At 44.3% G+C, this 26,814-nt stretch overlaps 1 protein-coding gene across 2 annotated transcripts in view; it reads right to left on the bottom strand.

Annotated features, from left to right (window-relative positions):
* The window catches only part of NNT (nicotinamide nucleotide transhydrogenase), a 119,345-nt gene that overhangs the window by 83,217 nt on the left and 9,314 nt on the right, over window positions 1-26,814 (bottom strand). For both annotated transcript variants that reach the window (XM_038743499.1, XM_038743500.1), the window contains 3 exons: window positions 16,063-16,275; window positions 5,976-6,205; window positions 4,468-4,685 (listed from right to left, as the gene is read on the bottom strand). In XM_038743499.1, the coding sequence (XP_038599427.1) occupies window positions 4,468-4,685; window positions 5,976-6,205; window positions 16,063-16,213 (599 nt within the window). In that variant the 5' untranslated portion in view covers window positions 16,214-16,275. The remainder of the gene's footprint in view (window positions 1-4,467; window positions 4,686-5,975; window positions 6,206-16,062; window positions 16,276-26,814) is intronic.

The following is a 26,814-nucleotide window of genomic DNA, read 5'->3' as shown; positions in this document are numbered from 1 at the left end:
ATCAGTTTGTCCCACGTGGGGCTCACAGTCTTAATCCCCATTTTACAGATGAGGTAACTGAGGCACAGAAAGTGGCTTGCCCAAGGTCACCCAGCAGACAAGTGTCAGAGCCAGGATTAAAACCCACGTCCTCTGATTCCCAAGCCCGTGTTCTTGCCACTAAGCCACACTGCTTCTCTCTTAATGTGTGCAGAGGACAGTATTAAGTGCTTGGGAGAGTACAATACAGCAGACACATTCCCCAAACACCTGGGGACCTCCAATTCCCAACCTACTCATTCACTCTTCAACAGTGCCTATTGGGCACTATACTAAGTAATCCAGTACAGTGCTGTGCATACTGTAGGAGTCTGATGTAGTATTCTGCAAATGGCAGGCATCCAGTACAGTGCTCTGATGTACTGACCAACTGAATGGGGACAGTGGCTGTTTTAAATGACTGGGTGTTCTGGTAAGGAAACAGTGCTACTATCACCCCAGCAAAAATAAGAGATCAAACACAGTCCCAAATGGGCCATTCATTCAAAATCTCCCATTCAAAAGAACCGAGCACAGGATTGTCTTGTACATATTTACTATTCTATTTATTTTGTTAATGATGTGCATCTAGCTTTATTTCTATTTATTCTGATGACTTGACACCTGTCCGCATGTTTTGTTTTGTTGTCTGTCTCCCCCTTCTAGACTGTGAGCCCATCGTTGGGTAGGGACTGTCTCTATATGTTGCCAACTTGTACTTCCCAAGCACTTAGTACAGTGCTCTGCACACCATAAGCGCTCAATAAATGACTGAATGAATGAATGAATTACCTGTATACTCATGAGAGAAATACAGGCTCTTGTGCCCTGGCCAAGAGCATATCAGGCAGCAGAAACATGGAAACAACATACTTTGTTCCCCAAGTCAACATAAGACTACCAAATGCATACAGGAACCCTGAGTGGAAAGCAGCTTCTGTTCATCCTCCTCCCACTGTTTCCTCTTCAGCCAAAAAGAAACTCTCCTCAACTCCCTCAAAACAGCTCCTGGCCCTATTGCAGGGACGAAGAGTGACTTTCTCCCACCTCACACATCTCGCACCTCAGTCCGGGCCAAACTCCAAGTATTACAGATCATGAGATTTGCCCCTGTGCGTAGTGAGATGCGCAGGGTTGGGGGAGACACAAAGGGATGGGGTTGGGAAGACATTTTGTTCTTACTGCATAAGCTGTCTGTGGAGTTTATTTGAGCCTGCTTTCCACGGCACAGATCAAAAGTCTGGGTTCAGTGTTCATGAAAATCCTCACCAGGTTTGGACTTTGAGCCCTATGTGGGACAGGGACTGTGCCTGATCTGACTGTATTATACCTACCCCAGCACTTGGCACAGTGCTTGCTAATCTAGACTGTGAGCCTGTTGGGTAGGGACCATCTCTGCATGTTGCCAACTTGTACTTCCCAAGCGCTTAGTACAGTGCTCTGCACACAGCAAGCACTCAATAAATACGACTGAATGAATGAATGAATGGCATTTGAGTGCAGAGTACTGTACTAAGCGCTTGCTCAGAAAATAGTAAAGTGCTTAATAAATACAACGATTATTATTGTGTACAGAAGCATTCACTTAGTGGTAGTTTCGAGTGGTATTTAGTGAAAAAATTGGCACAGAACTGTGATCCACTGCCACAGTACTGTGACTGGTATGGCTCCAGAAGTTTGTCTTACTCCTACAAAACAGAGTACAGGACAGAAGCAAAAGAGGCAGCAAGTGGGGCAAATTTCAGACTTTCCTGTCGTCATATTCTTTGGGGGCTTTTTCTCGCATGAACTTCTTCAGGAAACATTTTCCCATCATTGCTATCAAGTCACACCTCAGATTTGATGCAATCCCTCAGCATGAACAGAGGCCTAGTGGAAAGAGCACAAGTCTGAGAGTCAGAGGCCCTGGGTTCTAATCCCGGCTCTGCCACCAACGTACTGTGCGAACTTAGGCAAGTCACTTCACTGTGCCTCAGTTCCCTCATCTGTAAAATGGGGATTAAATCCTACTCCCTCCTACTTAAACTTTGAGCCCCATGCTGGACAGGGACTGTGTCCAAACTGATAACCTTCTACCACCGCCCACGCTTGCCAAGGTTGTGATGAATGGGTCTTCCCACCCTCTCCTCAGCTGTTTCCTCTAGACTGGAAGCTGAATATGGGTAGAAAATATGTCTGCTAATTCTGATGTATTGTAATTCATTCAATCATATTTATTGAGTGCTTACTGTGTGCACAGCACTGTACTAAGCGCTTGGGAAGTCCAAGTTGGCAACATATAGAGACGGTCCCGACCCAACAGTGGGCTCACAGTCTAGAAGGGGGAGACAGACAACAAAATAAAACATATTAACAAAATAAAATAAATAGAATAGTAAATACGTACAAGGAAAATAGAGTAATAAATCTGTACAAACATATATACAGGTGCTGTGGGGAGGGGAAGGACGTGGGGTGGGGGGATGGGGAGGGGGAGGAGGCGGCTCAGTGTGGGAAGGCCTCCTGGAGGAGGTGAGCTCTCAGTAGGGCTTTGAAGGGAGGAAGAGAGCCAGCTTGGCGGATGTGTGGAGGGAGGGCATTCCAGGCCAGGGGGAGGATGTGGGCCGGGGGTCGACAGCGGGACAGGCGAGAACGAGGCACAGTGAGGAGGTTAGCGGCAGAGGAGCGGAGGGTGCAGGCTGGTCTGGAGAAGGAAAGAAGGGAGGTGAGGTAGGAGGGGGCGAGGTGATGGACAGCCTTGAAGCCAAGAGTGAGGAGTTTTTGCCTGTAATCTCTCAAGCGCATAGTATAGTGCTCTGCACATGGTACACACTAAGTACCACTGATTGATTAAAAACCTTGCATTTATCCCGGTAAATTAGACACATAATAAGCAGTTAAATACCACGATAATAATATGGAAGAATTAATGTGAACATAAAAGGTCTGCTTTTAGAATTTGCAAACGGTACATTCAATGTAACTTTTCCCGTCTTCATTAGAGAAATGTGATTGACATTTTCTTCACCAATACTTCATCTATGTACATAGAACTGCACCTGTTTCAAATGAGGACAGAATTTTTTGAAAAGTCCTATATTCCCCTATAGCCCTTTTCAACAATCAGAAAAATTAAATGGGTTCTGAGGTCTAAAACCACCAGCTCCCATTCCTATCAGTCAGTCAATCATATTTATTGAGTGTTTAATGTGTGCAGAGAACCACACTAAGCAATTGGGAGAGTACAATACAGTAATAACAGATAAATTCCATGTTCAGTCAAAAAAAATGTGTCGGCAGCATTCGGGAATTACCCTGAAAGCTCCTAAGAAATGTCGACTTTCCTCAGTTTGTCTCTTCTCCTAGAGGGCTGAATTTATTAGTGGTGCTGTTTTTTATTTTTTTTATTTGGTCCTTGGATTACAGTTTCACTCCTTTCAGCACCTGACTCCTGTTAAAACCAGTATGGCCTTGACGCTATTGTGACTGGCCTTCTGCAACCAATCTTATTTACTATTTTTTCATTTGGTCCTTGGCTTACGGTTTCACTCCCTCCAGCACCTGACTCCTGTTAAAACCAGTATGACCTTGACACTATTTAAACTGGCCTTCCATAGAGGCGGATTTCCATTCTCCCCTTGTACACCCTTGGAGAGCGCGCTCAACGCTTCCTGCCTATGTTGTTGTGACCTCCCCTTTGAAGCTGACCAGTTTGAAAAGTAGAAACTGGTTGTAACAACTGTTCCAGAGCTAACCGTCACGAGGAAGATAACGCTACATAACTTGCATTTTATGAGTCTTTCTGCTATATCACTGGGTGCGTGACACTGTAATGGATGCTCAGAAGAGGTGATGTTACAATCTGTCTACCACAATCTAAATCACTAGCACCATAAAACTCACAAGACTAGAAAAGGCATCCTTTTAATCAAAAACAATCCACATAGGGGAAGGAGAAATAAAAAGCTAATTGAAAAACCCAATAGCATTCAGTACTTGTTAGCAATAGATGGACATCTATCCTGGTGATTCTCCCCCTTTCTCTCTCTCTCTCCTCCTCCCCCCCCACACACACATGTAAACACACACAAAAAGTTGAATATAAAAAGCAGTGACTCTACAGTAAATTGTGGTGTTTGTTAAGTGCTTACTAAGCCCCAGGCACTGTGCTAAGCATGGGAGCAGATACAAGATAATCAGATTGAACACAGTCCCTGTCTCTCATGGGCTCACAGTCTGAGGAGGAGGGAGACAGGTACTGAATCCCCATTTTACCGATGAGAAAACTGAGGCCCAAAGAAGTACAGTGACTTGCCCAATGTCACGCAGCAGACAAGTGACAGAGCCAGAATTAGAAATGAAGTCCCTGATTTCCAGGCCTATGCTCCTTCCATTAGGCCGTGCTGCTTTCAATGTTTCGGCTGCAAAACTTAGGCTGAAATTAAACTAGCAGGAAATTACATGTCCTACCCTGCAATGTTGGCCATTGAGCTCAGAGCATCATATCCCTGAGCAATGGTGACTCGTGGAACCTGATCCATCGCCAAGACTGTAGATTTTCTTCCTGCAAGTTTATCCAGCAAGTCTGGGTTTTGGGCTGGGTAGATGAAACTAATCAGTGTTCCGGATGGCTTAAAGAGATCAGCTTCATGGACACCGAGGGCAGGGTTGACCATGGGGGCCCTTACCTGAAGGATAAAACAGAGAAGGTTCCGATTAAAGCAGTACCATGCAGAATCATGAGTAAAACGAGCCCCTTTCAAAGGTCCTGAAGGAACAGGAATTGGTAGAGAGACAAGCTCCAGCACCAGGGAGTCTTTTGTCTTTTACAAGCAAGCAAGAATTCCAACCAACTGAAATGTGGTGTTTCCATTAGCTACCACTTGGTAATTTACTGCTTGATTTTGGTTTTTAAATGTTTGACAGGAACGCATGACTGTAAGACACAGTCTCAAGAACAGACCTACTGACTATAAATATAACAGCGAGGAAACAAGAAGCCCCCAAGTCAACAACTTCAACCTCAGAGAGCGTCGACTGCTCATCTAAGCATGGAATCCCCAGCCTTGGGACAAGCACAAGGGACTTTGCTTTGTGCACTTATACAACATCAAACTTACCGTCATTCTGAACTGCAACATGGAAATACAAATTCCAAAATCCACCAAAAGAACTGACTCACATCTGACTCAGCTCTTACTGACATTTCTTACCATGTAAAGCTTCTGAAGATTACTAAGCTTAATAGATTCAATTTTTTTGAAAGAGGGTTTGAATACTTACATTTCTTTTCATGTACAAAACAGAATTAACTTCAGGGGATTAAACCATTTTGTAATCTGCTACTCTAATTAGGATATTGCCTTCAGGTGTACAAACTCACAAGCCAGTACCCAGTTGGCTTGAATGGCAATATCCACTACGACGCAAATACTTGGTACGTCAATATCTTCTTCTCCTCACAGTGATTTATGCTGCTCTACTCTTACACCATTAAGAGTATGTATGGAATTCAAAGTATCTACTGCCCCTACCTTAGCATACATATTCCATTTCCTCCAAGTAGTCCCTCATGGCAGAGTTGGGCTATCATGCCTTGTGAGGGTCCAAAGTTTGCCAAGCATCAGTGTCAAGCTGAGCTCTACTCAGTACCAGACTTTCTTTTCCATAAAACCTAGGATAAACGCTCACCTATGAATATTTAAAAAGTACAGACACCACTAGGACGTGACTTTTCCATAGGCAAAAAGACCACACAGTTTAGTAGGAGCGGTGGCCTCAGAAAAAGACTTCTCCACTTCCCAGCCCTTCTATTGGGAATTTAAAGACAGGCACAGTCTGGGGGGAATTAAAATTATCTTTTAAATTAAGTAATGAATAGCTACATGGCCAGTCACAGAGAAGTTTCAACTCTTCTGAGAGGGGAACCAGACGGCATGTGGAGAGGACACACTGGGAAGATAAATAATAATAATTACTTTGACGACCAGGTCCGATGCTAGGACTTCCTTTGTCCCCTGAATCTGAGCACCTGCCGCCCTATAATGATCATCCGAGAACTTGGAGGCTTCTCCGGCTCCTGATTCCACCACGACATTGAAGCCCTGTTTGACCAAAGCTTGCACGCCCGCTGGGGATAAAGCCACTCGCTTCTCATTCTGGAAAATCTCCTTGGGAACGCCCACTGTCAGCTGCTTGTACGGGACCCCTGCAAACACACAAAGTTGGAGACACGCAATAAGAGTCAACAGAGGTTACTGGATTGTGGACTTGTGTCGAGAAAAATCAATATTGGGAAGACATTTCACCTTGACAGATGTTCAGACTAATAACAGTAATGAATGCTCTCCCTCAAAGAATGGGGAAATGTTCTGAATTCTCCTGGAAATTTCAAACATTTTCTTCAACCCCTGTTAAAATCGTGGCCTAGTAGAAATAGCATGGGCCTAGGAGTTAGGAGTTCCCGGGGTCTGATCATGGTTCTGACACTTGCCCGCTGTGTGACCTTAGGCAAGTCACAATGTCTCTGTGACTTGGTATCCTCATTTGTAAAATGGGGATTTGATACCTATTCTCCCTCCCATATAGGACCTAAACTATATGTGAATCCCATACAGAACTGGAACTGTATCTGGTCAGATTATCCTGTATCTACCCTAGGGCTTGACACATCGGAAGCACTAACAAATACCACAATTAAAATATTATTCTTCATGAGGTGATAGTGGTTTTTAAATACAGCAGGAACAATCAGGATATGTGTGCAAATAAGGGTTGGGAATTATGATAAAACTATTTATATTGTTTGTCCCCACCTCTAGACTGCAAGCTCCTTGTGGGTACGGAACGTGTCTACCAATTCTGTTATAATGTATTCTCCCAAGAGTTTAGTACCCTGCACTCTGCACACAGTAACAGCTCAAAAAATACCATTTAAAAAACATAGTTGAATTGCAAGTGGGATGGGAATAGGTCCCTCTGCATTCCAAAATATTAGAATCAATATCTTATATCACTGGAGCAAAGACTAAGTGACCAGAATTTATTTCTTCCCAGTCTCATCACGTATCATCTACCAGTCACAAACATGAGAGTGGAGGAGCAGTAGGGGAGACAGAGCTTGGGGAGAGGAGGAAGGGGGAGTCTGAGCCTCCCTGCTGTAATACAAATCAAAAGCTCACTCTGGCTTGGCCCTTTTTCAAAAGTAAAAAAAAACAAAACCAAAAAACAGCAACAACAACAACAAAAAACTACCATGCACATGCAATTGGGAGCCAGTAGTGAAGAGTTTTTGTTTGATACAGAGGTTGATAGGCAACCACTGGAGATTTTTGAGGAGGTGGGTGACATTTCCAGAGCGTTTCTGTAGAAAGATAATCCGGGCAGCAGAGTGAAGTATGGACTGAAGTGCAGAGAGACAAGAGTTGGGAGGTCAGAAAGGAGACTGATGCAGTAATCCAGTCGGGACAGGATAAGTCATTGTATTAAGGCAGTAGCGGTTTGTATGGAGAGGAAAGGGCGGATCTCGGCGATGTTGTGAAAGTGAGATGGGCAGGATTTGGTGACGGACTGGATATATGGGGTGAAAAGAGAGGGCAGAGTCAAGGATGACACCAAGGCTTGTGACATGGGAAGGATGGTTGTGCCGTCCACAGTGATGGGGAAGTCAGGGAGAGGACAGGGTTTGGGAGGGAAGATAAGGAGGTCAGTCTTAGACATGTTGAGTTGTAGGTGGCAGGAGGACATCCAAGTAGAGAGGTCCTAAAGGCAGGAGGAGATGCAAACCTGAAGGGAGGGAGAGGGAACAGGGGAGGAGATATAGATTTGGGTGTCATCCGTATAAAGATGACAGTTGAAGCCATGGGAGACAATGAGTTCTCCAAGCGAGTGAGTATAGACAGAGAACAGAAGGGGACCAAGAACTGACACCTTGAAGAACCCCCTACAGTAAGGGGATGGGAGGGGGAGGAGGAGCCCACTAAGGAGACTAAGAATGAACAGCCAGAAAGATAAGAGGAGGACCAGGAGAGGAGGGAGTCCATGAAGCCAAGGTTGGATTACGTATTGAGGAGAAGGGGATGGTCCACAACGTCAAAGGCAGCTGAGAGGTAGAGAAGGATTAGGTTGGAGTAGGAGCCATTGGATTTGGCAAGAAGGAGGTCACTGGTGACCTCTGACAAGGCAGTTTTAGTGGAGTGGAGGGGGGAGAAGCCAGATTGGAGGGGGTCCAGGAGAGAGTTAAAGAAGAGGAATTCTTCCCCTTTTAGACTGTGAGCCCACTGTTGGGTAGGGACTGTCTCTATATGTTGCCAACTTGTACTTCCCAAGCGCTTAGTACAGTGCTCTGCACACATTAAATGCTCAATAGATATGATTGATGATGATGATGATGATGATGGATGATGAATTCAAGGCAGTGAGTGTAGACAACTCACTCCAGGAATTTGGAAAAGAAGGGTGGGAGGGGGACGGAGATGGGGCAATAACTGGAAGGGGTGGGGTGGGGTCAAGGGAGGGTGGCATAACTGACACATAGATGAGAGCCAATATTCCCAGCCTGCCTTTGTGCTGCTGGAGTTAGGGTTATCTGGAGGAAGACAAGCTAGTCAGTCAGTCAATCGTATTTATTGAGCGCTCACTGTGCAGATCACTGTACTAAGCTCTTGGGAGAGTAAAATATAACAATCAATCAATCAATCGTATTTATTGAGTGCTTACTGTGTGCAGAGCACTGTACTAAGCGCCTGGGAAGTACAAGTTGGCAACATATAGAGACAGTCCCTACCAAACAGTGGGCTCACAGTCTAGAAGGGGGAGACACATATAAACAGACACATTCCCTGCCCACAATGACCTAGGTACATACATACATGACTCCTCCCGAATCAATCATATATAGTTGCTCAAAACTTGCTTTGTGCAGAGAACTGTACTAAATGCTTGGAAGAGTACAATACAATGGAATTTAGAGACACAATCCCTGCCCTCAAGGAGCTTACAGTCTAGTAAGGGAAACAGACATTAAAATAAACCTTAGACAGGGGAAGTGGCAGAGTAGAAGGATATGCACCTAAGTGCTGTGGGGCTAGGGTGGGGTGAGAATCAAAGTGTTTAAAGGGTACAGACCCAAGCATTTAGGGGTTGCAAAGGGAGAGTGACTAGGGAGGGGAGATCAGCAGTTAGTCAGGGTACCCGAACAACAGGAGATAAAGAACTTTGGTCTGTATCACACTAGATGACCTCCAGCCAGGAGGAATCTTGGAAAAACAGAGGGCTCACAATGCAGCCTCATTAAATAGGAGAAGAAAGGCCCAACACACGAACAAGGCTGTAGACAGGGGAAAAGCATTTATAGGTGGGTCTTCTTCTTAACAACCGAATTCCAGTGAGAGCCTTTTAACTTCTCTACTACTGCTCCACAAGCTAAAAAAGCTCCCCAGAGGATTAATTTTTTTGGAAAAAAGTGAAGTTTCCCCTCTTTCAAGTCCCAAGGGCTTTTTCTGCTCATTCACAGGCTCCTCCTACAAAGACCAATGGAGTAAGTTATCTAAATTACACCCTACCTGATAAGAGCAAGAGGCACAACCCAGGAGCTGATACAACAATTAATGAATACTCTAGTTTCAACTGCCTCATTCAAGCCACCTCCTCATTTTCCAAGTCCTCCTAAAAACCCAGTCCCTTCAAAAGATTTACCCAAACTAATCAATCCCCACCTCTTCCAAATACCATTATCCAGTCACCTACCCTCTGCAGACGATTATGTCCTTTTATCTGTTCATTTATTTAGCAAATACTCTTGGAGGCTTATTTTTTGTTAATTAATGTTTGTATTTTTTAAGTTCTCACTATGTGCCAAGCACTTTTCTAAGTACTAGAGTAAATTCAAGATAATCAGGTGGAACACAGTCCCTTGTCCCATATGGTATTCACAGTCTAGGTGGGAGGAGAACAGGTGCTGAATCCCCATTTTATAGAGGAGGAAACTGAGGTAGAGATATTAAGCCCCTCCCCGAGGTCACCCAGCAGAGTTGGGATTAGGATCCAGGTCTCCTGACTCCCACGCTTTCCAATAAGCCACGTTGTTACCGTTTTATCCTTGCTTTTTTTTCCTGTTTCTCCTAAATGTATGGCTTGTGTCTGCCTGCCTCCACTAGACTGTGAGCACTCTGATTGCAAAAACAATTCTATTTATATTTTGAGATCCTAAGGCATTCAGTTCCGTTCTCTGGGCACAGGCAGTATCCATTTGATCTCTGAACAAAGTTGGCATTCAGGATAGCACTATACCCACAATAATCATCCAGGACAGTATGTGTCCAATGAACGCTGATGAATGAATGATACCTTATAAGTGCATCTATAATTATAACCTTAAAACAGTGCCAGCGCTTAGAAAAGTGCTTTGCACCTATTAAGCGCTTAATACATATCATCATCATTATTATTATTATAAGCTCTTCGATCAGGTCTACCAACTCTACTGAACTCTCCCAAGTGCTTAGTATGGTGCTCTACTCATAGTAAGTACTCAATAAATACCATTGATTGATTTTCCTGAATTTCATGAACTCTCTATCAAAGTTTTATTCATTCATTCAATCATATTTATTGAGTGCTTACTGTGTGCAGAGCACTGTACTAAGTGCTTGGGAAGTACAAGTCGGCAACATATAGAGACAGTCCCTACCCAATAACGGGCTCACAGTCTAGAAGGGGGAGACAGACAACAAAACAATGTACACTATGTAACAGTGTAAAATGGGCAAGAGTTACATAGGAGTAGTGGTAGTAGTAATATTACATGTTGGGTAGGGACTGTCTCTATGTGTTGCCAATTTATACTTCCCAAGCGCTTAGTACAGTGCTCTGCACATAGTAAGCGCTCAATAAATATGATTGATGATGATGATTACATATTGAGTGCTCTCTTGGAATGGTGCACTGTGCTAGGCACTTGGGTGATACAGAATAACAAAGAGACACATTCCCTTCCAACATTATAACAGGACAGAGAAGCATAACAATATTGAAAACTAGAATGGTCAACATAAATGAGTAAATGCAGATATGCCTATTCATGAGGGATAAGGAAGGTGTAGGTAATTTAATAAATGCTGGAGTTAGCCAAAGGAATGATATGGCTCAGAATCCTGGGAAAGTCACTGGAGAAAGCTTGTTGGAGGAGGTGGAATTTTTGCAGTAAAAGTGGGGAGAGCTGAAGTGTGGAAGGAGTTAGTGTGAAGCTGAGGGGACAACATGAGCAAAGGACAGAGGCAAGACAGTGGAGTGCGGAGTACAGCTTTTGCTTTGGGAAGAGTGAAGACAAGAAGTTGGGGAATAGCAGGTATGGAGAGCAGATAGGTAACACATAAGGTGGAGGGCCTGAAACTGATGGTGAACGTTTTTGTTTCATGTGGAGACACAAAGAGTAGGTGGAGGACTTTGAAGAGATGTGAAGGAGCAAGGATTCAAGAAGGTCATCTGTGCAGCAGCACGCTGTAGTAGAGATGGGAGTGGGGAGAGGCCAGAGACTGAGTGATGAGCCACCAGAGCTTGAACCAGGGTGGCAGCCGTTTGGACAACCGGAAAGAGCCAGTCTGGGAAATGTTTTAAAGGGAAAACCGGCAAGATTTGGCCAACAACTGAATATGAGAGATGAATGATGGCAGAGATTCTACCTTTATTCTACCTTTCCCTGCTTGACTGTCAACTCCTTGAGGGCACAGATCATGTCTACTGACTAATTTACTCTTCCAAGAACTTAGTCAAATGCTCTGCATAGAACAAGCATTCAATAAACTCTATGATTGCCTCTACCGTGAAAATCCTTAGATCAATTAATTGATCAAGAGTAGTGTTTCCTGAATTCTAAGCACTTTTATTATTATTACTGTGCTGTTTGTTAAGTGCTTACTATGAGTCAAGCACTATTCTAAGAGCTGGGGAAGACAGAAATTAATCAGTTTGGTGTAATCACCTTGTACACAGTCCCTGTCCCATATGGAGCTCACAGTCAAACTAAGTCTAACCACTGAACTACAGAACAATGGATTACACCCAATACTTGGAAAGATAGATTAAGAAATGGCAGGCACAAGTCATTTTCTTCCAGGAAACTTCAGCCTCAGGCTATCAGAGTCCAAGCACACAATTTAGAAAACAAGGTGCAGTCTTATACCCTTTGCTCTGGCTCCAGATTTAGGGAGAGCTACCAACCCACTGTTCTCAGGTTGAAAGAAAATCAGAGAGAGGCAGGGGAGAGAGACAGACAGAAGCACAAGACACAGGGCAGAAGGAATGGAAGACTGGAGAAGGGGTGAAATGAAAGAACGCTCCAATACAAATCAAGAATGGCTAGGACCAAAGATTTTCCACATCATTTGCTAGAGCACAACTATTTGCATTGCAAAAGAATCAGATGAGTCCTTCAGCTAAACTTTTTTTTTATAAGTATGACAAGGTATATTCCCATTTCCACAGATCAGCTGTATAATTAAGGACTTTGAAGTCTATTTCAACATATCTGAATATCAGATAATCAACAACTAAGCTCCCAGGGCTAGTGGCCTGTGTAGCTACAGTCCCCTTCCTGCACCAGGGTGAGCAAAGGAGGTCAGGGCTGAAGGAAAATGCAGGGGGAAGCCTGGGCCTTTCCTAGCAGGATGTCCTCTGCCTCAGGGGGAAACCAGTTAGGGTTAACTCAACCCTCCTGGATCTGGGACTATAGTGGAGGGTGGGACTGGGGTGGGGAGGGAGAACTTCAGGTGGCGAGCAACTGCCTCAGGGGGCACAGAAAGTGGCTGTGGGGGGTGGCAGCAGTTGAAAAATGCCTAAAACCCAGCCTCCCTACACTCTAGTGAGAAGTGGCACCTGGATAAACTCTGGGTACACCAGAATTTGGGATGGGGACATGATGGTTCAGCCACTTGTCTGCTGCGTGACCTTGAGCAAGTCACTCACTTCTCTGGGCCTCAGTTACCTCATCTGCAAAATGGGAATTAAAACTGTGACCCCTATGTAGGACAGGGACTGGGTCCAACCTGATTAACTTGTATCCAAGCACTTAGTACAGTGCTGTGCACACAGAAAGCACTCAACAGATTCACTTGATTGATTCATTGATCTAACCCTCACTTAGAACAGTGCCTGGCACATAGTAAGTGTTTAATACCATTAAAATAAAATGGCTTGTGTATATCTGTCCTTGCTTTTCATGCTGCTTTACAGTTTTAATGTTTTGTCTTTCCTCATATTTCTGTTTCCAGGCCCTTCTCCCTACTTAGGCTCTTAAATTGTGAGCCACCCACTAAGGGACAGGAACCAGGTCAAACTCCCACCTGTATATTCTCTCCCAGTGCTTATGACTCTGTTCTTCACACAGTAAACACTTCAACAGTACTACTCTTACTACTATGAGCAACAAGTCAGGGGTCCCCCAGAGAAACATTCTAGGTTTAGGGTTCAGGAGATATTCCTATGACGCTATTAAATTATGCCGCATGCCTGGCATAACACAGGTGATAGAACGGGGTCGGTAGGGAGGTTTTTCCTATAGTCAAATTTCTATCAACAAGCAGCATGGCTTAGTGGAAAGAGCACGATTTTGGGAGTCAGAGGTCATGGGTTCTAACCCCAGGTCCACCGCTTGTCAGCTGTGTGACCTTGGGCAAGTCACAACTTCTCTGTGCCTCAGTTACCTCATCTGGAAAATGGGGATGAAGACTGTGATGTTATTTATTGAGCGCTTACTGTGCGCTTAGTACAATAGAGTCTTCCACCATGCTTCGGCTGCCTCTTGCCCACCATACTTTCATGGTGCTTGTTAAGTGCTTACAGTGTGCCAAGCACTGTACTAAGTGCTGGGGTAGATACAAGATAATCAGATTGGACACCACACCTGCCTCATCTGGGGCTCACAGTCCACAGAGAAGGAAGAACCAAGTACTGAATCCCCAATTTACAGATGAGGTAACTGAGGTCCAGAGAAGTTAAGTATATATGTATATATGTTTGTACAGATTTATTACTCTATTTATTTTACTTGTACATATCTATTCTGTTTATTTTTTTTTGTTAGTATGTTTGGTTTTGTTCTCTGTCTCCCCCTTTTGAGGTCCAGAGAAGTTAAGTATATATGTATATATGTTTGTACAGATTTATTACTCTATTTATTTTACTTGTACATATCTATTCTATTTATTTTACTTCGTTAGTATGTTTGGTTTTGTTCTCTGTCTCCCCCTTTTAGACTGTGAGCCCACCGTTGGGGAGGGACTGTCTCTATATGTTGCCAACTTGTACTTCCCAAGCGCTTAGTACAGTGCTCTGCACACAGTAAGCGCTCAATAAATACGATTGATTGATTGATTGACTAAGTGAGTTGCCCAAGGTCACACAGCAGACAAGTGGCAGAGCCAGAATTAGAATCCAAGTCCTCTCTCAGACCCATGCTCTTTCCAACTAGGCCAAGCTGCAGTCCATTTATACGTACTGGCCCTTCGGCAGAGTTCTAGAGGAGCAGCAGTGACTAAAGAAAGGCCACCCGGCATTTTATATATGCCAAATTCTCCCCAGAACAGGCTGCGGAATCTTTCCACACTGGAAGAGGTATGTTTATGTATTTTTTTACCCTCCAAGAGGTGAGTTTGGTGGGGGGGTGACTGTGCGTGTGACTGGCTCACATACCCAAGACACAGACCCCCAAGGATCTCGATATAGCGGAATCACAAGGTGCTGTGTTCATGTGCCATGCATCTCAAGTTACAGCTCTTTCTCTATATGAAACAGCTACACATCTCAAGTTACAGCTCTTTCTCTAAATGAAACAGCTACAGATCAATCTCAAGCCTGATAAAAATTATCAGGGGAAGCTAACCGTGACAGGGATACAGCGGAGAGAGACGCATCATCCCCCTTAAAGAGAGGAATGAACTAAAAATGATCTCAGAGGTCAGCCGAGGGTCTGACATCAAAACAAGTTGTGACTCCTTCATTGTAATAAAAAGAAAATGTGGAAAGGAGGAGAATCTACCATTTTGTCATGCTTACCAACTGAACAAAAATGCAGGTTTTCCAGGGCTCTGTTGTACAGTAATTGGGAATAGACAATCCAGCAGAAACAGTATTTGCAGTAATAGTAGCAGTAGCAATAATAATTAGTAGTAGTAGTAGTAGTAGTAAAAGTTATTGGAGAAGCAGCATGGCTCAGTGGAAAGAGCCCAGGCTTTGGAGTCAGAGGTCATGGGTTCAAATCCCGGCTCCGCCAACTGTCAGCTGTGTGACTTTGGGCAAGTCACTTAACTTCTCTGTGCCTCAGTTACCTCACTGTAAAATGGGGATTAAAACTGTGAGCCCCCCGTGGGACAACCTGATCACCTTGTAACCTCCCCAGCGCTTAGAACAGTGCTTTGCACGTAGTAAGTGCTGAACAAATACCTTCATCATTATTATTATTATTATTTGACTTGGATCACTGAGAACTAATCAGGAAAAGCCTGTTGGAGTTGGAGGAGGAATTTTAAGAGGAGACTGAATATGGGGAGTGCTGTGAACTGCCAGATTTGGGGAGTGAACGATTTTGAGGACAGGGATACAGGATGGGTGAGAGAATGAAGGTGGGAAAAGGGAGAGTGAAGTGTAGCTGTGTACAGATCTATAATTTTATTTATTTTGATGGTATTGACACCTGCCTACTTGTTTTGCGGTCTGTCTCCCCCTTCTAGACTGTGAGCCCATTGTTGAGTAGGGACTGTCTCTATATGTTGCCAAATTGTACTTTCCAAGCGCTTAGTACAGTCCTCTGCACACAGTAAGGGCACAATAAATACAATGAATGAATAGCTGAGTCAGAATGAGAGGAGTGGAGAGAACAAACTGAAGATGCATAAAATGGAGACTGAGTATGAGAAGAAACCACAGTAAGCTACCATCCACAAAGAAATTTAAAACTTTCTCCTGAAAGTATTCCACATCCACAAGACTTATCTGGACTGTCATTTCATTACCTAAAGCTTTCGTCTATGAAGCAAATACACATATCCATATAGAGTGAGGCAAATTTACCTGGTTTAACAGGTGCCTGAGACCAAAGTGTCTGATGGGTAGAAAACGTTCGTAAAAACGTTGCTTTCCCGCGTAGCGGCTTACATGGCCCCAGGTTGCTGAAAACGGGGCTGGAGCAGCTGGTCACCGCAGTCCGCAGCACGTTTGCCATGTCGATGTGAAGTCAGCAGCGGGGGGGTGGGGGGGTGGGCCGACTCAACCCCTGCCACAGTTCTGCAATTCAAGTGACACATACACGCAATTAAAAAAAATCCGTATTTGTTCAAGGAAAATGACTTACACTTACATGTTCTGCAAATTCAAGTGACACATACACGCAATAAAAAAATCCGTATTTGTTCAAGGACAATGACTTACACTTACATCAAGAATTACTGGAGAAACACTCTACCGAAGAGCCTGTAACACAAGACCCATTAGACCGAATGGAGATAAGGTTATTTCAAGTTGTGGCCACAGGCAGCTATTCCACTTGGAAAGTTAATTAAATAACTCTCCCCCTTTTAGGCCGTGAGCCCACTGTTGGGTAGGGACTGTACATGTTGCCAGCTTGTACTTCCCAAGCGCTTAGTACAGTGCTCTGCACACAGTAAGCGCTCAATACGATTGATTGATTGATTGATTGATTGAAATAAGATGATTTCCCACTCAAACCTGTAAGTCCCTGAAGGTCATGGTGAAGTCCCTTCATTTCCCATGAAAGGTTTTTCACACGAGTCCCAATTGGCGTTTCTCCTGGGGGAGACCACAGTGTCCTGGTAAATGATCTGGTAATAATTTCCGCCAATATGCATTTTAAATAGGGGAGAATGCCTAACAAGGGTCTTCTGATTTCCACACAGAAATCCTGTGCCTGAAACCTCAAGACTAAAAACACCAGGAAGCAATGCCAAGAGCAGCTCACCCAGAAGCAGGGCTGTTCCATTCTCTAGACTGTGAGCTCCTTGCGGGCGGGGAATCTGTTTGCTTGTTATCGTGTTGTACTTCCCTAGTCGCTTAGTAATACTAATAATAATGATGGTATTTTTTAAGTGTTTACTATGTGCCAAGCACTGTTCTAAGCATGGGGGTAGAGAAGCAGCATGGCTCAGTGGAAGGAGCACGGGCTTGGAGTCAGAGGTCCTGGGTTCTAATCCCGACTCCGCCAGTTGTCTGCTGTGTGACTTTGGGCAAGTCACTTAACTTCTCTGTGCCTCAACTACCTCATCTGTAAAATGGGGATTAAGACCGAGCGCCGTATGTGGGACAACCTAATCACCTTGCATCCCCCCTAGTGCTTAGAACAGTGCTTCGCACATAGTAAGCGCTTAAATGCCATCATTATTATTATTACACAGTAATCAGGTTGTCCCACGCGGGGCTTACAGCCTTATTCCCCATTTTACAGAAGAGGAAACTGAGGCACAGAGAAGTTAAGTGACTTGCCAAAAGTCACACAGCTGGTAAGTGGAGGAGCTGGGATTAGAACCCATTTCCTCTAACTTCCAAGCCCGTGCTTTTTCCACTAAGCCACGCTGCTTCTCTTCTCAGTACTATGCTTTCCACACAGTAAGTGTTCAATAAGTACGATTGAATGAACACATCTGCTAATTCTGTTTTGTACTGTGCTCTTCCAAGCCCTTAATACAGTGTTCTGCACACAGTAAGTGCTCAATAAATACCACTGATAGACTGACTCCATTGAACTCCTGCTGTTGGAGTGTGTGAGAGAGATAGAAACAGAGAGATGGGTTGGCGGGGGCAGAAATGAATCTGTGTCTGTCTCCACTTCTTGCCTTTCCTGTCCCCCATCTTGAGCTCTAAGCGGCACCCACCATTAAGAAAATAAGATATTTCTATTCCCTGATTTCATTTCCTTTTATTCTTTTCATTAATCATACCCATGTAAAAAGTTGCAGTCACACTCAGTTCTGCCATAATGGGTGCCCTCACTACACGTTTTGGCTAGAAGGCTGTTACAGAGTTCAGGAATGTTCTTTCGACACAAGAAAGGTTTGTGCATATGCACAGGGGCTTCAATGTGGATTTTCATTAATTCGGGGTTTTGCAAAAAAAAAACCTGCATTATAGGATGAAAAATTTATGAAAAATTTATTAGTAAACTGCAGCTCCCATAAGGATGTGTAAGAAATAAGCAGCAGTGTGGTCTAGTGAAACTCCCACAGTCCTGAGAGTTAAAGGATCTGGGCTCTAGTACCAGCTCTGCCACTTGCCTGTGTGACTTTGGGTAGATCACTTCTCTGTGCCTCAGTTTCCTCATCTGTAAAACGGGGATTCAATACCTGTTCTCCCTCCAACTTAGGGAGGAATTGAGTGATTGACTGAACTTAGACTGTGAGCTCCGTGTAGGACAGGGACTGAATCCGACCTGATTGTCCTGTGTCTTGTATCTACCCCGGAGTTTAGTACAGTGCTTGAAATGAAATAAGAGTTCGGTAAATGCCACAATTATTATCATTATTATGTGTAATTTCACATGTTGCTCATCCACAGGCGTGAGTTAGACATGCCCGGTCTAGGTCTTGATTTAAATAAACCCCATCATTCACGCAGATGCACACATACACAATATTGCCAGTTTCTGGTTTTATAATAGGCCATCCAGTTTTCAGCCATGGTCTATGCCCTATCCAGTACCAATATGGAACTGTATCTGTACACATAGCTAATTATTTTTTAAAAAATTTAGCACCAAGCCTGCCTCTGCCACTTCTCCTAGTTCCATATTTCGCAAGTTAGTCACGGCTCCAGAGTTCATGCAGAGCCGGAAGGGAAACACAAAATTCATCATCATCCATGGTATTTATTTAGCACTTACTGTGTGCACAGCACTGTATTTATTGCTCGGAAGAGTACAAACCTCTGGAGCAAATGGGAGGCTCGGAGGCCCCCTGAGAGAAATGCAACAGAATGGACATACTGCCGCAAAAATGGCTCCCATGATAGCATCATGTTATGCTCTGTGCCTGGTGTAACATGTGACGAGTGGCACAGTAACATGTAATGTTACTAATGCAACACCATCGTATTATTAGAGTAACATGGGCCACCACATCCAGTGCTCACTAGGTAGTCTACCCCACACAAAATAAGAAAGGAAATGGAGCTAAAAGATGAGGCAAGATACCCTGAATCACTCAGAATCATACAACGTCTGGCATAAGAAACTGGTGCTGCCACTTTTGTGAAAAATGAACTTTAACCTAGGTATAATAATAATACTCTTATTCAGGCTACAGCTGGTATTGAAATGGTAGAATGACCTTGCAATAATAATAATAACAATGATGGCATTTATTAAGCGCTTACTATGTGCAAAGCACTGTTCTAAGTGCTGGGGAGGTTACAAGGTGATCAGGTTGTCCCACAGGGGGCTCACAGTCAATCCCCATTTTACAGATGAGGTAGCTGAGGCACACAGAAGCTAAGTGACTTGCCCAAAGTCACACAGCTGACAATCAGCAGAGTCAGGATTTGAACGCATGACCTCTGACTCCAAAGCCCGTGCTCTTTCCACTGAGCCACACTGCTTCTCTACTACACACACACACACCACCCTCTCACCCCCCCTGCAATCCTGAACTCTGCATCAAAAAAATTCAGCTCTATTCTTGGCTTCGCTGAGTATGTCATTGGGAAAAGCACTTACTAAACTCATTGGCATGAGAGTGAAACAACGATAACATGCCCCCATCTCCAAACCTCACAAGGTCCCTGAGAGATAATGAACACGAGAAACTGACAAATTAAGACTGATAAAAGTAGCTTGCCCTCCCCAGGGGAGAAGCACCCTACAAAAGGCCCAGCCAATGGAGACAATTATCCAGTTGAAAATTCTCCAAGTCCTTTTTTCTTTCTCATCCTTCTACCTTCTCCGAACTTTTGTGGTGGGCTGCTAATCATTCTTTCACTGCTGCCAAGCATTTTAACTACTGCAGGTGATGGCCAAGGAGATTAACTCAAAGTCAAATGTATTCATCCTCCTTTGTTTAGCAGCTCTTACAAAATGTTTGGAGGAGGGAGCTGAAATTTTTCATTGCTTAAACTGAGGTTTTTAGATTATCCGTCATTAAACAGTATTAACCGAGTGCTACTGTATGCAGAGCAAGATTTTAGGACTAGCAGAGTGCAACAGAAGAGGGTCTCAATGATCCTTGCCCCATTGTCAGAAGAGTAAAAGTGCCAAAGCATCCTCCTGACTTGAATATTTTTCCTTAAAAAAAAAAAAAAAGCAGCATGGCCTAGGATTGAGCATAGGCCCGGGAGTTAAGAGGGCCTGGATTCTAATCCCGGCTCCGCCACTCTCATTCAATTCAATCGTATTTATTGAGCACTTACTGTGTGCAGATCAAACTTTGCTGCGTGACCTTAGCCAAGTCACTTCACTTCTCTGTACCTCAGTTACCTCACCTATCAAAAGGGGATTCATCATCATCATCATCAATCATATTTATTGAGCGCTTACTGTGTGCAGAGCACTGTACTAAGCGCTTGGGAAGTGCAAGTTGGCAACATATAGAGACAGTCCCTACCCAACAGTGGGCTCACAGTCTAAAAGGGGGAGACAGAGAACAAAACCAAACATACTAACAAAATAAAATAAATAGAATAGATATGTACAAGTAAAATAAATAGAGGTATAAATATGTACAAACATATATACATATCATCATCATCAATCGCATTTATTGAGCGCTTACTGTGTGCAGAGCACTGTACTACGCGCCTGGGAAGTACAAATTAGTAACATATAGACACAGTCCCTACTCAACAGTGGGCTCACAGTCTAAAAGGGGGAGACAAAACCAAACATACTACAAAATAAAATAGAATAGATATGTACAAGTAAAATAAATAGAGTTATAAATATGTACAAACATATATACATATATACAGGTGATACATACATACAGGGATTAAGACTGTGTGACAGGGACTGTCCAAGCTGAATAGCTTGCATTTACCCCAGTGCTTAGAACAGTGCTTGACACACAGTCAGCATTGAACAAATACTATAATTATCATTACTACTATTATTCCACACATGGCTAACATTAATCTACTCTTCTTCAGTTGGCATTTCCAGCCCAATGTATTGCCGAGAGCTTTTCTGTTTAGGATGACAGTTTAGGATGAGCCACGCTGCAACTATGGGTTGGATTTGGGGCAGGCCAACAGGGCTTCATTGCCAAGGAAAGCTTCTTGGACAAGTCCTAGCTAAGCCTCGGAGAGCCATGCTGGGACTGCTGGGGCTTCCTTAAACCTCCCTGTCCCCTAAGGAGGGGGAGGAAACAGAGACTGAACAAGCAAGGTAATATTTCCAACCTGACAAGTCCTTAATGAATTCAAACAGTAAAAGAGAATGAGGACAAACTCCAATGGGTTCTCAGGAGCAAGGCGATTCCCATGATGTCCTGAATGATTTGGGACACAACCACTAGCTTGGGCTCCTTGGGTAAACATTCTACATTCTCTATGGACTGAAATGGATGAATCACCCCCGAATCTCTCTAAAATAGGTAGCCTGCTCAAACGAAAGCTCTAAATTTAGTAGGCATGTCGGCTTTTCACTTGGCGGGTGCAGTGGGTTTTGGTAAGCTAATATTTCACCCTGCTACCACAGCCACCACCTGTCACTGCGGGAGGATTTTTTAAAAAATTTCCACTGTGATCAGGGTTTAAAAATCAAAGAAAGCTGTACACTAACCTTTTCCTGTTCTCCCCACCAGCCCCCGATGGAATCCATTGCTGCTTCTGTGGCTGAGGACGTCATGAAATCAAACCCCTGAGCATCTACTGCCTCTTAAAAGCACTCTGGCTCTTTTTTCCCCTTCCCTGACAGATTCAAACAAAAAGCTAGGGGAAGGTTGGGGTTACCACACTCTCACCTACGCTCCTCACCTCCTCCACTCTTCCCAAATAATAAATAACAATAATTATTGTAGTATTTGTTAAGCACTTACTATATGCCAACACTGTACTAAGCACTGCGGTAGATGCTAATAATAATAATAATGATGGCATTTATTAAATGCTTACTACGTGCAAAGCACTGTTCTAAGCACAGGGGAGGTTACAAGGAAATCAGGTTGTCCCACGGGGGGCTCACAGTCTTAATCCCCATTTTACAGATGAGGGAACTGAGGAACAGAGAAGTTAAGTGACTTGCCCAAAGTCACACAGCTGACAATTGGCAGAGCCGGGATTCGAACCCATGACCCCTGACTCCAAAGCCCTTGCTCTTTCCACTGAGCCACGCTGCTTCTCTACTAGATAGCCATGCCAGATAAAGTCCCTGTCACATTTGGAGCTCACAGACTGAGAGTCATTTAATCTCCATTTAACTGATGAGGAACCTGAGGCACAGAGAAGGGAAGTGATTTGCTCAAGGTCATTCAGCAGAAAAGCGGCAGTGTGAGAAGCTGTGTGGCCTAGTGGAAAGGGCACAGGCCTTGGAGTTATGGGTTCTAACCCCAGGTCTGCCACTTGTCTGCTGTGTGACCTTGGGCAAGTCACTTAATTTATCTGTGCTTCAGTTACTTCATCCGTGAAATGGGGATTAAATCTGAAGGTAAGCCCCATGTGGGATAGGGACTGTGTCCAACCTGAACTTCTATCTACCCCAGTACTTAGAACTGTGCTTGGCACTCAGTAAGAGCTTAATAAGTACCATCATTTCATTTTAGTAGTAGTAGTAGTAGTAGTAGTAGTAGTAGCAGTAGTAATAATATGTGGCAGATCCAGGATGAGGACACAGGTCCTCTAACTCCCAGGCCCTTGCCCTTCCCACTAAGCCAAACTGCTTTCTATGGAATCACATGGGAATAACAAGAACTGATCCCAAACATAAAGGTTATACAAAAGGTGGCTGGAAAGGTCCTCCAGACTGAGAGTTCCTTGAGGGCAGGGAACAGGTCTACCAAATCTGTTGTACTGTACTATCCCAAGCACTTCTTATAGTGCTCTGCATAAAGTAAGCACTCAGTAAATACGATTGATTGACTCTGCCCAAAGTCATTCAAAAAGTCAAAGCCAAACCAGACTCCTGACCCTCCAACTGGTCTATCCTACTTCCTCTTGTGTGTAAACTAGGGGAGGGAAGCCTGGGGCCACTGCCCCACACACTGAACATTGGGGAACCCCCTACCTCTCCCCACCAAACGTACGGCTGCAACCCGGACCTGAATTTCCCCACACTGTTCCCTGAACCCACACAGAAGTCCACAGAACATTACTCCAATGTATGTTTAGTTGACGTGCCGATGGAGCATCAGTTGCCAGGGCCCCGATGCCAAGGACCACTTTGGGGTCACTGGCCTGCTCTACAGGAGGAGGGGCTGAGGCAGACATGAGGACCTTCCCTCCTGCCTAGAAATGTGATCTAACCCGAGTTTTTTAGTTGGCCAACCAGCTGGGCACCACGTGGCATGCTAAAACAGTTCCAAGAGGGGCCTCCGAGTCATCCCTGGCCTGTCGCACTCCGCACACCCTGAGTCAACGGCTTGGTACAAACAGTCTCTAGGCCCATTTATAGAGGGGAGAGAGGGGCAGGTAGGAGCTGCAGCTGCATTCACTCCTTCAATCGTATTTATTGAGCGCTTACTATGTGCAGAGCACTGTACTTAGCGCTTGGAAAGTCCAGCCGCTTGGTCCTGAGCTCCCCACCCTCAGGGTTCCAGGGCCCCCTGGGGTGGCACCTGAAACCACCAGACCTCCCCTCCCCAGCTGCAAGCAGCACCAGGGGCAAAATCCCCACGACAACCACTACAACGCTGGGAAGTTCTCGACTAAACTGATGAGGGATGACCTGCTCGGAGGAAGGAGAAGCAGTGTCGTCTAGCGAATAGAGCGTCAGAAGGTTCTAATCCTGGCTCTACCACTTGCCTGCTGCGTGACCTTCAGCAAGTCGCTTCACTTCTCTGAGCCTCAGTTACCTCATCTGTAAAATGGGATTAAGACTGTAAACCCCACGTGGGACAGGGACTGTGTCCAACCTGACACTGTATCTACTTAGTGCTTAGCATAGTGCCTGGTACATATTAAGAGCTTAAACACCAAAACGGTACAAAAAAATGAGAAAAAGAAGCCTCAGGACTTTTCATGCAGCAAGGAGTCAGGAGGACCTGGGTTCTAATCCCAGCTCTGCCACTTGCCTGCTGCACTTGGGAAAGCCACTTCACTTTTCTGGGCTTCAGTTACCTCATCTGTAAAATAGGGACAAAGACTGTGAGCCCCACGTGGGACAAGGATTGTGTCCAACCTGACTGGCTTGCATTTTACCCCAGCACTTAGAACAGATCCAGGCATACGGTACATGTTTAACAAATACCATTAAAAAAAGGGGCTGGCTGCTACCTCTCTTTGTAGTTCACTGTAAATTCTTTGAGGGCAGGAGGGCAGGAATCATGTTTGCCAACTCTACTCTCCTAAGCCTACAGTACTTCTAGACACAGTAAGTGCTCAGTAAACACTACTAATTGATTGCTACATTCTTGCTTTGCATTGAATTTGTCTAGTTATCTCCTGGTGTTTTTTTCCTCTTCCCATTTTAAGCTGTGAACACCCTACAGGCCCATTTCCAGAAATAACACATCAACCATCATGATGAATTATAATTAAGATAATGTAGGGGATCACCAATAATGAATCAATAAATAATAAATGAATACAATGAATAAAAACAACAGTAATCACAGTAAAGATCAATATGACCCTACTATTGAGGTTAGTTTCAAAAAAGGCCACATCTACAATCCACTCTGAAAGCTAGGAGGAAGCCAAGGCCTACTAACAGAGGGGAGTGATAGACAATTAGAGGATGGGTTTGGCAGGATGGTGGTGGAAGATTTTCCCAATTTGAGCAGCAGAGCAGACAGAAGAACAATGGGTGCAAGGAAACTCAATGACACTGCAAATACAGTGGACTTTGAATAAAAGGCGTGTAGATTCTGTTATACTGTGCTCTCCCAGGCTCTTAGTACAGTGCTCTGTGCTCAATAAATACATATAATTAAGGGACTCTAAGCTCTTCTGTAGACTACATTCCGGTGGGCAGAGAATGTGTCTGCTATCTCTGTTGGATTGTTCTCTCCCAAGTGCTCTGCACATAAGTAAGCACTCAATAAATCCCATTGATTGATTGGATAGCCACTGTGATATTTGTTAAGCACTTATTAGGTGCCTAGCACTGCAGCAGGTACATACAATCAGATCACAGTCCCTATTCCACAAGGAGCAGCATTCTGGCAAAGCCTGAAACCGATAAGGGGAAAAAAGTGCAACAAAATGGAGGGGAAATAAAAAAAACTGCCAGGAGCTAGAAGCTTCAGGGGTAACTGGTTTTAGCGGCCCCAACAAAAGATGAATTTAGGAGGAGGTGGTGAGGGGGTTGGAGGGAATAAAGTAGCCTGATTTTAAGATACCGAGACAGTTGCATCTTTACAGAAATATACACAGGAATATGGATTTTTAGAAAACGTGGGGAAGCTGGAAGTTGTACAGACTGTCAAATCAATCAGTATTTACTAAGCACTTACTGTATGCAGAGCACTGTCCTAAGTGCTTGGGAGAGTACAATACAAATCTGACTGATGACTGGCATAAACGGAATGGAATAAAGGCAGGAAGGATTCGGGGAAGTACCCTTGTGACGTATGTATCAAGCATAGGCACCATTTGACAACTCTGGACACAACTGAAGCAGTTCCTCTTGCACTCTAGAGAATCCTACACCTGCCTCCCTCCCTCCTGGAAGAAAGTGGAGCCCCTCGGCCCTGGAGGCAGATCGGATGGGAGCCATCACCAGTTCGTCTCCCAATCTGAGCACTGTACAATATTTGGCCAGTTTGGGGATGCCAGACTGGCAGATTAAGGAGCCTCCAGTCAATCAATCCAGCAGGGTATTTATTGAGCACTTACTGTGTGCAGAACACTGTACTGAGGACAATATTTCAGAGCTGGTGGACACATTTCCTGCCAAAAATGAGATTACGGTCTACAGGATGTGTCCAGATGCTCTCTGCCCACAGCTCCTACAGGCATGGGATCCACACGGTACCTCCATCTCGTTTATCTTGCCATCGACACCTTGCTCCCGTCCTCCCTCTGGACTTCAACTCCCTCCCCCTTCACATCCCACAGACCCCAGCTCTCCCCGTCTTCAAAGCCCTACTAAAATCATATCTCCTCCAAGAAGCCTTCCCTGACTAAACTCTCAAGAGGGTAGGAACAAGAACCAAAAGTCACAGAAGGCCGACATTGGGAAGCCTTCACAACCGCACCCCTGATACTCTGTTAGGCCTGTTTCCTCCTTTTAGCTGAGGGATATAAACAGGAGAAGGCAACAGTAAGCTCATCAGAATTTATTGAGCACCTTCTGTGTGCAAAAAAAAACAGACTTCACACCTATTGCTGTGGAACTTTGAGGAACTCACTTATCTTCTCTGTGCCTCAGTTCCCTCATCTGTAAAATGGGGATTAAGACTGTGAGCCCCACGTGAGACAGACACTGCATCCAATCTGAATACTCTGTATCTACCCCAGTGTTTAGAACAGTGCTCGGCCCACAGTAAGTGCTTAACAAATACCAACATTATTATTACCATTATTACTGGATGCAGAGAGCAGAACTGAAGCCCGTGTTTGATGAACATACGACCGAGGAAAAACACATTGTTCCTGCTTTTGAGACATTTTGAACCACATGGGGGAAAACGGTAGACACAGACTGATAAATACAGAATATGATTAAAA

This window comes from Tachyglossus aculeatus, chromosome 3, assembly GCF_015852505.1.
Source record: "Tachyglossus aculeatus isolate mTacAcu1 chromosome 3, mTacAcu1.pri, whole genome shotgun sequence".
NCBI classification, from domain to species: Eukaryota; Metazoa; Chordata; class Mammalia; order Monotremata; family Tachyglossidae; genus Tachyglossus; species Tachyglossus aculeatus.
This window is presented reverse-complemented; position numbering and strand designations above follow the sequence as displayed.